The following is a 13,390-nucleotide window of genomic DNA, read 5'->3' as shown; positions in this document are numbered from 1 at the left end:
AGAATTAGTATTTTTAAAATGACCATACTCCCCAAGGCAATCTACAGACTCAATGCAATCTCTATCAAAATACCAATGGCATTTTTTGAACTAGAACAAATAATCTTAAAATTTGTATGGGAACACAACAGCCCTCAAATAGCCAAAACAAGCCTGAGAAAGAATAATAAAGCTGGAGATATTATAGTCACTCAGAAATGAATCTACACTACAAAGCTATAGTAATCAAAACAGTATGGTACTGGCACCAAAAGAGACATAGATCAATGCAACAGCAGAGTCCAGAAATAAACCAATGCTTGTATGGTCAGTTAATCTACCACAAAGGAGGAGGAAAAGACAGTCTCTTCAATAACTGGTGTTGGGAAAATTGGAGAGTTACATGCAAAAGAATGAAACTACACCACTTTCTTACACCACATACAAAAATAAACTCAGAATGAATTAACAACTTACATGTAAGGCCCGAAATAATAAAACTCCTAGAAGAAAATATAGGCAATATATTCTTTGACATCAGTTTTAGAAATATTTTCTTAAATATGTCTCTTCAGGCAAAAGAAAATGAAAGCAAAAATGAACAAATGGGACTATATCAAACTAAAAAGCTTTTGCACAGCAAAGGAAACCACCAATAAAACAAAAAGGGAACCTGCTGAATGGAAGAAGACACTTGCAAATGATATATCTAGTAAGGGGGTCATATCCAAAATATATAAAGAACTCATACAACTCAGTATCAAAAAAGCAAACAATCTGATTAAACCAGATTGAAAATAAGCAGAGGGACCTGAATGGACATTTTTCCAAAGACATCCAGATGGCCAACAGGAACATGAAAAGATGCTCGACGTCACTCGTCTCTTGCACTGTTGGTGGCAATGTAAATTGGTGCAGCTACTAAGGGAAACAGTATTTTTAGTCATAAAACCACCGTATGATCCAGCAATTCCACTTCCAAGCATTTTTCCAAAGAAAATGAAAACACAAACTTGAAAAGCTATGTGTACCCCCTACATTCACTGCAGTACTATTTACAATAATCAAGGTAGGGAAGCAACCTAAGTGTCATCGATAGATAAATGGATAAAGAAGATGTGATACACACACACACACACTGGACTATGACTCTGCCATAAAAAAAAGAATGAAATCTTGCCATTTGTGGCAACATGGATGGACCTGGAGGGTATTATGTTAAGTGAAAAAGGTCAGACAGAGGAAAAACAAATACCATATGATTTCACTTATATGTGAAATCTAAGAAACAAAACAAATGAACAAAACAAAACAGAGACAGACTTAGATACAGAGAACAAACATGTGGTTGACAGAGCGGAGCTGGTGGGGGGTACAGATGAAACAGGTGAAGGGGGTCAGAGGTACAAACTTCCTGCTACAAGATAAAGAAGTCATGGGGATGTATGCAATGGACACAAAGGAAATATAGTCAGCATGGCTATAATAACTTTGTAGGTGATGGATAGTTAAGTGACCTTCATGACCATTTCATAATCCAACCACTAAGTTTTACACCAGAACCTAATATAATACTACTGTATGTTAGTTAATTATAATTCAATTTCAAAAAAATTTAAAAACCCGAACTCACTGATTCAGAGAATAGACGAGGTTGCCAGGGGTGGGGGGTGAAAGGGTGTCAAAAGGTACCAGTTTCTAGTTGTAAGATAAGTAAGTCCGGGGGTGTAACACTCAGCATGGCAACTATGCTTAACAATATCGTATTGTAGATTTAAAAGTCGCCAAGAGAGTAGATCTTAAAAGTTCCCATCACAAAGAAAAAAAAATGTAGCTAGGTAGGGCGATGGATGTTAACTAAACTTCTTAGGGGATTCATTTCACAATATACGCGTAGAACAAATCATAATGCCCTACACCTGAAACTAACACAAGGTTACATGTCAACTGTAACTTAATAAACAACCAAAAATAAATAAGAAGCTATACGGAGGCGAAATTCATCTAACACAAAATTAACCATTTCAAAGTGTGTAATTCCTCCAGGTATTTCCCGAAAATTCCCACCTCCATAGGAAAACTCCAAACACAGGAAGCAGTTACTCTTCCCCCCCGCCCCCCGGCCCCTGGTAACACCAGGCTGCCTCCTGTCCCGGACATTTCATATCAACGAAGCCACACGGTACGTGGCCTCTCGTGTCTGGCTTCTTTCACTCAGCACCACATTTTGGGGGCCCGTCTGTGGTGTGGTATCTCTCAGTGCCTCACTCCTTTTCACAGCTGAACAACCCTCCCTTGTGTGGACCGTCCACATCTTGTTTATCCATCCATCCTTCACTCGTTGGTGGACGTGTGGGTTGTTTCCACCTTTGGGATATTATGGAGAGTCCTGCTGTGAACATTCGTGTATAAGTAGTTGTTTTTACCAACTTTCAGTTCTTTGGGGGTGTGCACCTAGGAGTAGAACTGCTGGGTCCTATGTTGACTCAAGGTTTCCCATGATGTCCTGTTCTGATCAGAGAAGCCCGAGGCCCATCATTCCTCAGGCTGTTCCTCCTCCCTGAGCCCTGCCTTGGCCACAGGCCCCACGGGAAGCTAGCGCCAGGCCTCGGCTAGCCTTGCCCACCCTCTTCCTCCTCTCAGGACGCCCCTCCCCTTGGGATGCAGCTCCAGCCATGCCCCTCTACCTCCCTCCCGTTCGCTCTGGGAACACCCCGACACACAAGCCTTCACTGAGCGCTTCCTGTGTCCAGACATGTGCACCCAGCTTTATGCACGTTGCCCCATTGGACCCTGTGAATACCTCCAGAAAGTACAATTCCTATCCCCAATTCACATTCAAGGCCCCAAGGCTCAGATCAGTGAAGCAACCCAGCCGTGGCCACAGCCGAGACGGGCCCAGCAGGTTCATCTGGCCCCAGTGCTCACCCTCCTGACCAGCAGATTGTGTTCCATTTTGGACAGCCCCGGGCATATCCCTAAAGAGCCACCTGCAGAGCCAGAAGAATCTGGTGGTCAGGCAGGCAGAAGAGGGGCTGAGGGTGGGCCCTGGAGCCACAGTGCCCCCTTTCAGCCTTGGCTCTGACCAGCCCTGTAGCCTTGAGCGAGTGCATGTGCCTTTCTGTGCATTATCATAACAGAGGATCAAAATAGCAAACACTTCATAGGGTTGGTATGAGCATGAAATGCACTGACAAATGTTCTGGCAAATAGCAAGTGTCACAGAAAGGTTAGCTACCACCATATCATCACGTCACCACCACCACTGCCATCTTCATCAACACCATCATTACCACCATTACTAATACCGCCACCACTACTATTGTTACCACACCACCACCACCACCAGCACCACCACCACCACCAGCAGCACCACCACCAGCAGCACCACCACCAGCAGCACCACTACCACCAACACCACCACCACCACCAGCAGCACCACTACCACCAACACCACCACCACCACCAGCACCAGCAGCACCACCACCAGCAGCACCACCACCACCAGCAGCAGCACCACCACCACCAGCAGCACCACCACCAGCACTACCACCACCACCACCATCACCAGCACCGCCACCACAATCATTATTACCACCATCACCACCACCAGTATCATCACCACCAACACCATCATTACCATTACCACCACTATCACTACCACCACCATTACCATGCTTTAAATGCCACCATTATCCTCACTGTCCCGTCACAATCCCTTGACCAGGGCACTCCTGGCCTGCAGCCTTTCTAGACTCTAATATCCACCTGTCATAACTTCCAGGGTCACTCAGCTCTTCAAGGACCACAGTTCCCCAGGCTGCCACACTTTTCAAATCTCAAACCAGGCCCCGGGCGAGTCTGCGCTCTCAGAGACAATGGGATAGAATGGTTCTGATCAGCCGGGGTACACGGCTCAGCTCTAAGAAGTCCAATAAGAACTGAGGCCTCCTGGCCACCAGCCATGAGATGGACATTAGAAGTGGATCCTCCAGCCTCAGTCAGGCCTTCAGTGACCAAAGTCCCAGCCAGGAGCTTGGCTATAACCTTGGAACACACTCAGAGCCAGAACCACCCAGTTAAGCCACTCCTAATTCCTGATGCCCCACTACAAAAGTCTATTTGCTGGCTCAGGCTGCCAAGGTTTATGGTACTTTGTTACACAGCAATAGACGACCACTGCACATGGCCTGGACAAAAGTTAGCAAACCTGTCGCATCCTCACGTCTGCTCCAGTGGGTGTCCACCTGTGTCTACAGGATCCAGCCACTGAGTTCTTCCCACGCAGTGCCACCACCGCCCTCGGCACCGGCACCCATCTGCTACCCCTGGTCCAGAAGTCCCGCCAGTACAGGAATGGGGTCTGTCCTCCCAGGAGTATCCCCAAGACCTGGCACAGAGCCAGGAGGCAGCACTCGGTCAGTGAATAAACTGCCCCTCACCTGTTCCTGCAGGGGACGTTCCCACAGGTAAAGTATCATGGCAGCGGGGGGGGGGGGGTGCTGTTAAGCTGCCCAGAGAGCTCTGAAAGCAATTACCAACAAGGAAAAACTGCTTTCCATCCATTCGTTCATTCAGCCTATTCTACTGAGCACCTACTACGTGTGAGGCCCTCTGGCAAGCTGGGAATGCTGTGAACACATGCCTGGCCCTGCACCTGCCTCCCAGACACAGAGCTGCATAAGGACGGGGAGCAGAGAATAATCCATAACCCTGTCAGCGCCTTGGGTCTTAGGTCCACAAGCCCTTATCTGCAGTTGTAAAACCCAAAACACTCTGTTACTCATTGGGTGGCAACACTTGGACGCCAAGGTGGGGCCCTTTCCAGCTGTTTCCATCCCACGTAGAGTGAACAGTGTACATCTCCTATGAAATAGATGCAGGTGCCACCCCAAACCCTGCTCGGGTGTGACATCAGATGTGGCCTGTGCATTTTGCTACTGATCTCAGCTCTGAAAAGTCCTGAATGCCTCAAGCCCCAGGGTTACAGGTACGAGACCACAGGTCTGAGTTAAGAAGGGCTCCAAGGCCCCACTGGGACTGGCCCAGATCCCAGAAGGGTGGCACTTACCGGAGCGAACCATCCAGGTTGGCGCGGTGGATGAAGCTGAGCTTGGCGTCGGCCCAGTAGAGCTTCTGCTCCTCCAGGTCGATGGTCAGCCCGTTGGGCCAGTAAATGTCCGAGTCCACAATGATTTTCCGGGTGCTGCCGTCCATCCCCGCCCGCTCGATCCGGGGTGTCTCACCCCAGTCTGTCCAGTACATGTACCTAGGAAAGGGGGCAGAGGCACGAGGACAGAAGCTAGCACAGATCTGCTTTTTGGTTTGTTTTCTGCCTATACAAATGCAAGTGTTTGAAACAGATACCATGAATTTGCCCTAAAACCTCCCTGCAGAGACAACCACCATGCCTGGGATGTTGTTACTTCTGATTTGCTAAGCAGTTAGTAATATACTAATTTTCAAAGTTGGATAATCAAATATACTGTTTCAACCTGTTCTCATTTAGCAATATAGTCTGGGTCCCTGCTTTTTACTGATAGAAATCTTCCTTGTTCCTTTAATAGCAATAGAGTACTGTAAATTATTTAAGTGATTACACGTTGGACGTCTGAGTTGCTTCCGAAATTTTTGCTACCATGCAAATGCTGTAAATGAACTTCTAAAAGTCAATTAAAGCATGTAGAATCGAATATTATTCAGTGCTAAAAAGAAATTAACTATTATACCATGAAAAGACAGGGAGGAATATTAAATGCATATTAAATTACTAAGTGAAAGAAGCCAACGTGAAAAGGCTACATACTATGATTCCGGGGTATGATGCCCTGTTGAAGGTAAAGCTACGGAGACAGTAACAAGGCTGGGGGAGGCCAGGGGAGGGGAGGGAGGAGGCGGTGGAGCACAGAGGATTTGTAGGCAGTGAAATGATTCTGCAGGCTACTAGAATGGTGGGTACATGACATTAAATCTTTGTCAGAAGTCACCAATTAAACATGGGTATATGGGAACTCTCTGTACATTCCCCTCCATTTTGCTGTGAACCTAAAGCTGCTTAAAAAAAAAAAGTCTATTAAAAACAACACGTCGGTGAGGTATACACTGAAATGTAAGTTACTCCTGAGTGGGTTTGTGGGTGATTCAGCTCTGTTTAACCATGTTCTCAGAGTTTCCAGTGAGAAACCACCACCTCCTTAGAGGCTTCCTTATTTGACGTCCCACCATGTGAGCAGAGACAATACACAGTATCATCAGGCGTCCAGGGTGACGGGTTCAAACCCTACCGGTGCCAGCTCTCCAGGAGGGGTCCCCGCACGGTGTCCCTAGAGTCTGGGTGTGGCTCTTCAGTGGAAGAGAGGGTACCTCACCAGCCTGGAGGATCTGAGCCCCTAGGGTTCCCATCCCAGCAGCTGTGGACAAGTCACAGGACACCAGTGTCTCTCCTCAAAGAAGGAGGACAGTGCCTGGATTTCCCTTTGAGGACCACCTTCCCAACTCAAAGTTCATGAAACTCTTCAGGTGTGTGGTTACCCCGACTCCCATCTCCTGGGGTGGGCAAGGATCAGTCTTGAACAATCAGCAAATCCCATTACCCTTAGCCTCAGTGACTGCTTTAAAGACAGGCAGCCAGTTCACACTGGGCCAGTGGGAGCTGGCCCAGAACTCCGACGGGGAGGGAGCCACCTATGCCACAGTGGGCAGGCCTGCTGGGAGCACAGATGGTAGAGGCAGGGCCATAGACATCGTGTGAGTGAGAACAGTGTCACTTCTCAGAAGTCCTGGATTCGTGGGCCCTCGAGCTGCTTGTATTCCCGGTCAACTCTCCCCATCCACACCTCCCCCTCCCCTGCTCTTGGCCTCCACATCTTCAGAGGCTCATCCCTTTCAGCAAACCCTGAGCTGCCATCCGTCAGGGATCAGCGGAGCCATCAGGGACACAGGAGAACAAGCCCAGCCTCGCCCATGGGGGGGTCTCTGTTCAGCGGGAGAGGGAAAGTGATACACACACAGCTGCCACTCCCCCCCGATGGGAGCACTGTGGCCCAGGAGCTGCGGGTACCCGAGGGCCACCCCAAGTTGTGGGGCCATGCAGCCTTCCCGGGGGGTGTCACTTGGAGCTGGTGCCATGGCCACTTGTTGGAGGGGCTGTGACAAGATGAATGAGAATGAGTTTGTGCGGGGATGGGGGGGTCCGAGGGGCCAACCATACCCAGCTGTTGTCACCATGCTCCCCTCTCAGCCCCCGTGGGACAGAGAAGAGAGCACACTTCATCGGAACACCTCTCCAAAAAGCCTCTTAACCGCTCCTTTTCATCTAGTGACAACGCAGGGAAAGCGGGAATCACTATCCCCATCGGACAGGTGAGAAAACCGAAGCTCAGAAGGACTGTGCTGCCCCAGGTCACACACTCCGGGGCACAGCCTGGTTCTCCAGTTGAGTCCAGAGTCTGGCCACCCTCTGACTCACCCCTTGGCCAGGAGGCCTGGGTGCTGGTGGGTTTCCCAGCAGCCTGAGGCTCGCAGGTGCTGTGGGCCAGCTCGGCAAAGGCTCCCGCCCGCCTGGTGCAGACGCCTTTTTCCCTGTGCTTTTCCCACCCCCGGTGGCCTGGAAAGAGCCCAGCCCTTCTGCCGACTGCCCAGAAGGTATCAGGAGAATAAATCTCAGAGCCATCTAATCATGCCCTCCCCGAATGCTCCACTGCAGCCAACAGGGAAGGCTGGAGAGTGTGAAGGCTCAGGACCTCCACGAGGAGCATAATTCAAATTCCTTCCCTGGGGTTTCATAACAGAGGCAGCTGGTTTCCTTAAATGGGGAATTTGTGAGCTGCCCCGTTCCCAGAGCCCGGCTGGCGTGAAGGAGCTCGTGCAGAGCCTTGAACACTGCCACAGGCCCGGCCAAATTCCACGGAGGAAAATCAACTTCCAAGGAAAAGCCCTGCAACCTGGTGTCCACACGGAGGGCTGCGGCTGCGGCTGCGGCTGTGTGTTATTTTAGGGAAGGGCCATTCTACATTTTAGAGAGGGGGCTGGGTATCAGCCTGGCTTTAACTTGAGACCCAGGAGCCACTGCTGCCCCTCGTGGGCTGGTACAGGCCTGGGCCACCCCACCCTGCCCCGCCAGTGCTGGTTGGATGTCTTCCTGGCCCCAGGTCCTCTGGGTCTGAGGGTCCTTCCCAGAGCCCACTCTGCCCCCCACGAGGGCACCTGGTGCTGGGAGCGGAGGGGCCCCCCCAGCCTGGCCCGAACACCTGCTCTTTGCCACCCATATGGCTGAAACTGACTAGGTCCAGTCCCTGGGGTCCGTGGGCCCTCCCAGCTGTGGGGCTCCTGGTCATGCGCACACTGAGGTGGACGTTCAGGCTGAGAACCTTCCCCCGAAGACATCTGGGGCAGTACCCTCCCATCCGAGGGACCCCAGTCATGATGCAGAAAGGCTGCATCACGAGAAGACGCGAATAGCCGGCAGAGGCTCCACCGGGGCCGGGAGGATGCACTGCTGCTCCTCGCAGCCTTGTGTCTGTGGCCAGGACAGACTATGAAAAACTGTCTCTGCTTTCAGGACAGCAGTCCTGCCCCCAGGACTCACTCAAACTTCCGCCGGGGCCACTATTCAGGCCAGTATTTGGCGAGAGGGGGATGCTGCCCATGGCCCTGTGCACTGGCCTGGAGCTTCCGACCTGAGCAACATGGGGACAGAGCAGGCACTGCTAACTTCAACTACACTCACAAACTCAGGATCCCAGTCTAGCTCTCACCTGCATCCTGTCTGGGAGTGGGACACTCACCACCGCCATTCTCCCTCCATCACACTTCAGATAATTACTGGGGAAGGGGGCTTGTGGGGAGGGGCTGGAGCCTCAGAAACCCTGCCCAGGGCCCAACACCGAAGTCAACTCTGCCCCGGGGGCAGGGGTGTGATCCCAGCAAGATCTGGGGGGAGAATTCAGAGGAAAGATCGGAAAAGATTTCAAACATTTAATACAAAAAGCCAGAGACTGATCAACTCTTTTGGATGGGAAAGTCAACCTAGATGCAAGCACCAAGCCCCTCCCAACCAAGCACCAAGTACCTCTCAACCAAGCACCTCCCAAATACCTCCCAGCCAAACACCCCCTGGGTACCTCCCAACCAAGTGCCAAGTTCCTCCTAACCAACATAGCAAAAGGCCATGAGGAAGAAAAGAGAGTCATCTGAACAGGGTTGTAGAGCCCACAGTTCAGGTGGAGGTGGCATTTTTCATACAACAACAGCTTACATTTATTGAAGCCACTGACTAGTCTTGGTGTTTTCTGCATGACATGTGACATGGTCACAACCCTGTACAGATGGGACACTGAGGCACAGAGCAGCACTGTGCCATCCTTGCTTCTAGTCTTTCTCCCCAACCCACATCCAAGTACCAGCAAATCCAGGTGGTTCCACCTTCAAAACAGATGCCAAGTCTACTCACCCTCAGCCTGCCTCCTCCTCCCCCCAACCCAGGTGCCCACCGTCTACTGCCGGGATCACGGTAAGAGCGGCCCACAGAGCTCCCAGCTCCCACCTGAAGTCTACTCTCACTCCAACAGCCAGAGACCCCCGAAGCATGAGTCAGACCCAGCGACGACTCCACTCCAAGCCCGCCTGCCCCGCCACCACTCCGTTCTGCCCACCCCCTCACTCCACTCCCACTCTGCAACAGCCCAGAGCCTTCACGTGGGCTGTGCCCTCTGCCTGGAACACTCTTCCTCCAGGTGGCCACGTGGCTCTTGCCCACCTCTGCTTCAGGTCCCTGTCCGAACAACACCAAGAGACATTCCCAGGCTCCCGACCTGCAGCAGGAAGCCCCTGGCCTCGCCCTCCCTGTGCCGGGGTCTGTTTTATCCTCCTCTGGGACACACCCCTCTCGTTCATGGTCTTCTCCCCACAGTGCATCTCAGGGGGTTTCCTCAGCCTCTCCCACTGCTGACATATGCCCCTCTTAGCCAGCAGGACTCAGCCACATCAGGAAGACGTGGACCTCCTGGAAGATGGTCAGTGATCCACTGCGGCCGGCGTGGCAGAGGCCTGAGAGAGGGACGGGCCCCGGGCAGCACGGGGACCCTCCTGGAAGGTCAGCCTGGCCCCCCACAGCTGAGGCTGCTCAGCCCTCTCGGAGATAGGTAAGGAGGGCCTACAGATAAGTCACTGCCTGGCAGGGTCCCCCCAGGACACAAGGGCTGGGGGGCTCCTGAGTGGTGGGGGCACCAGGCTCATCTGGCCTGACCTCAGTGAGTGAGCTCCTGGGGCAGTAAATTCCATCCATCCACCCCTACTGCGTGTGTCACAGGCACAACATGAGTACGCACAGGTGCACACACAGGCACACTGGAACACACACACACGTACGCATGCGCACACACACGCCCACAACCTCCCAGCCCCACACCTTCCTGCACACGCACACACACACACGCACACACGCGTGCTCAATCCAGGAGCTCCGGAAAGCACCAGCTCTTCCCCCTACACCAAACGCCAGGCTAGTGCACCTTCTCAGTCAGCATGCCAAGAAGCCACACATAAGGAGACTCACTCCACCACCAGAGCGCCCCCTTCACCCGGCCTGCTCCCCAAGCCACCCACAAACAGCCCTGGCCCTCATCCCACCCACCCCAGGGCAGGCTGACAGGACCCCTCAGCCCGGCTGCAGGCCGCGCAGCCAGTGTCACCCCCAAAGGCAGGGGAGGGCACTGCCAGGGGCAACAGCAAGTCGTGACATCAGGACCGGAACCCAGGGTCCTACTGTGTTTCTGTTCAAGATGCCTGACAGCCGCTAAGAGTGTGTCGTTCCTGGGCTGCGGGAGGAGGGGCTGAAGGGCCGAGGGGTGACTGAGCCAACAGCTCTCACACTCAGAAAAGTCTGCAGTGAGCCTGGCCTGGCTGGCTGGGCAGTGATGCCGGCCCTCACCCCACCATCGCTCCATTCCAGCCTTCCACTATGCAAATTTTCTCAGCGTTACCGCCACTCACGAAACCCCACCTAGAACTCGTGGTGGGCCCTGCGTCTTCGTGGGTCATGGCCAGCTCAGCCAGACTGGGAAGCAGAGAGGGGCAGAGGGCTTCCGCAAGAGACCAGAGAAACAATCCCACAGCAAGGTCTATTTCTGGACAAGGAGTTCCACTTTTTCCACCCGTTTTCAGCTAACGCAGTCATCAAGGAGGTGAAAGGTGCATGTTTGAACTGTCAGAGTGCCTGCACCTCTTCGGACACTGTCACACATACAACTGAGATGTTTAACGATTCAAATCCACAGCCAAGCACATCTGTTGCCTCAGATGCCACAAATTTAAAAAAGAAACATGACTTCAGGGTATCAAGGGGCAATTGTTCCCAAAAACAAACGTGAAAGGTGAATTCATTTTACGATTCCCGAGTTTTCTCTGAAAAAGGTACTTGGGCTCAAGTAAATTCAAGAGGGAAACCAGGACCCCACCCACCCCTACCCAGGAGGAAAGGCACCAGGTTTACCCATGAGCAGGGTCCAGGGCGATGGCCCGCGGCTGGTCGAGGTCCTGCCAGAAAAGGACTTTTCGGGACGTGCCATTGAGATTGGCCACCTCAATGCGATTGGTCTCCGAGTCTGTCCAGTACAGCTTCTTGCCGACCCAGTCGCAGGCCAGGCCGTCAGGTGACACCAGGCCCGAAATAACCACATTCTGCACGGCAGCCCCCGTCTGGTTCAGGTAGGTCTGCTTGATGGCCTCCTCGCTCACATCCGTCCAGTACACGGCTCCCTTGGAGAACTGGAAATCCACGGCAGCCGCGTCCTCCAGGCCGCTGACCACGATGGTGGACTCCAACTTGACTCCGCCAGCGTCCACCAGCCGCACGTCCCGGCGGTTGGCAAACAGGAGGAGCGGCGAGGCTGTGGGAGCAGAAGAAAACCGTGAGCCACAGGCCACACAGCCCAGGATGGGGGCTATGAGCACGGATCACTCCCAGCACCCGCCTGGCTTCTGGCTCCTTCCTCCCACTGCCCAGCCACCACAGGAAGGGCACTCAGGCAGGTCCCAGCCACGCATTTAGAGGCTCTTCCAATGCAGCAGACAGTGCTGTTGTTAGAAATCACTGAGGGCTACTGTTGGTCCCACCCAGGCCCGAGTGACTCCTTCTGCCATGCCTACCACCTTGCCCACGGATGCCAAGATGAGGCCACACTGGTCCTCCGGGGCTGCAGAGGGGTCGTACCCACTTTGTCAGCATGAGGAGGTCTCAAGGACACAGCCCTGGCCATGCTGCCTGGCAGAGGCCCGGCTGGGACGTGAAGCCCACGCCAGAGAAAGTTCAGGATTCCTTTATAATCCGTGGACCACTGCCTGAGCTCAGGCCCCTTTCGGGGACTGTGCCCTCCGTTTCCCACTCTGGGACACCATCACTCAGCTCAAACCTCTTCAGCAGCTCCTTGTGTGGCGCAGAGTAAGGCAGATGGCCAGGGCACACGCCCAGCTCAAATCCTGGCCCCTCCTCTGCAGGATGGGAGGACACACGGGGAGTCGAGGTCAGGACTGTCTACGGTCCACCCCTCCCAACTTGGCCATCAGTACATTGGGTCTACAATTATTTGTGGCAGGAAGGGATACTGTAAAAATCAAACAATGGGATGTTACAGTTACATCTGAGTTGGTCATTCTGACCTCTTGCAAGGAGGAAATGGCCACTAAAGAACACCTGTCCCTAATTCTCACCCCTCCCTGTCCTAAGCATCATCACAGGCTGACAGCTCTCTGCAGGTCACACACAGCACGCGGAGCTGGATGGGCTCCTCCCGGAGCCTCCTGGGCCTTCTGCACGCAGGCCTGGGCTGCAATGACAGTATGCTTATTTTACAGAAGGGAGGACAAGGCCTCAAAAGGAACTGAGCTCAACAACACACCAGAGGCCTCCACACTCTGGAACACTTATAGTTTGTAAAAATGTGTCACTTTTCTGTGTATATACTTCAATTAAAAGTTTTTTATTAAAAATAGAAGTTTCCCCATTTTCCCAACTGCTACAATATGTTGAGGGCTGCAGGGAGCCCAGCACTCCAGGAGGGCTCACCAGCCCATCTAAGGTGGCCCTGGCCCACCCAGGGCCCACACATGGCAGCTGCTCCATAAATGCACTTCATGCTCCTCACCCAGCCTATAGCACCTCAACCTCAAGACAGTGAGTTACCTCTGCCCTGCAAGAGCTGAGAAGGAAAGGGGGAAGCTGCCCAGAAGGGTAGGGATCTCACCGCCAGCCAGAGGCTCTGGAGACAGTGACACCCACCACCAGAGACATGGCTGGCAGTCAGGTGCCATCTGAGGGCTGGACGCCAGCCGGTAGGAGAGGACAGTGGGAGGCAGGTGATGCTCAGGATCAGGGAGGGTGCAGACTTTGGAGGAAAATTTGTGAGGACCACAG

The 13,390-nt window shown here is 52.9% G+C and overlaps 1 protein-coding gene across 2 annotated transcripts in view; it reads right to left on the bottom strand.

Moving 5' to 3' along the window:
* LRP5 (LDL receptor related protein 5) overlaps nucleotides 1-13,390 on the bottom strand; it is a 100,240-nt gene that overhangs the window by 59,734 nt on the left and 27,116 nt on the right. For both annotated transcript variants that reach the window (XM_072970464.1, XM_072970463.1), the window contains exons 2-3: nucleotides 11,471-11,867; nucleotides 5,051-5,248 (exon numbers count right to left, since the gene is read on the bottom strand). In XM_072970464.1, the coding sequence (XP_072826565.1) occupies nucleotides 5,051-5,248; nucleotides 11,471-11,867 (595 nt within the window). The remainder of the gene's footprint in view (nucleotides 1-5,050; nucleotides 5,249-11,470; nucleotides 11,868-13,390) is intronic.

The sequence above is a fragment of the Vicugna pacos genome, chromosome 10 (genome assembly GCF_048564905.1).
Source record: "Vicugna pacos chromosome 10, VicPac4, whole genome shotgun sequence".
Taxonomy (NCBI): domain Eukaryota; kingdom Metazoa; phylum Chordata; class Mammalia; order Artiodactyla; family Camelidae; genus Vicugna; species Vicugna pacos.
Note: the sequence above shows the minus strand (reverse complement) of the source record. Positions and strands in the feature narration are given on the sequence as shown.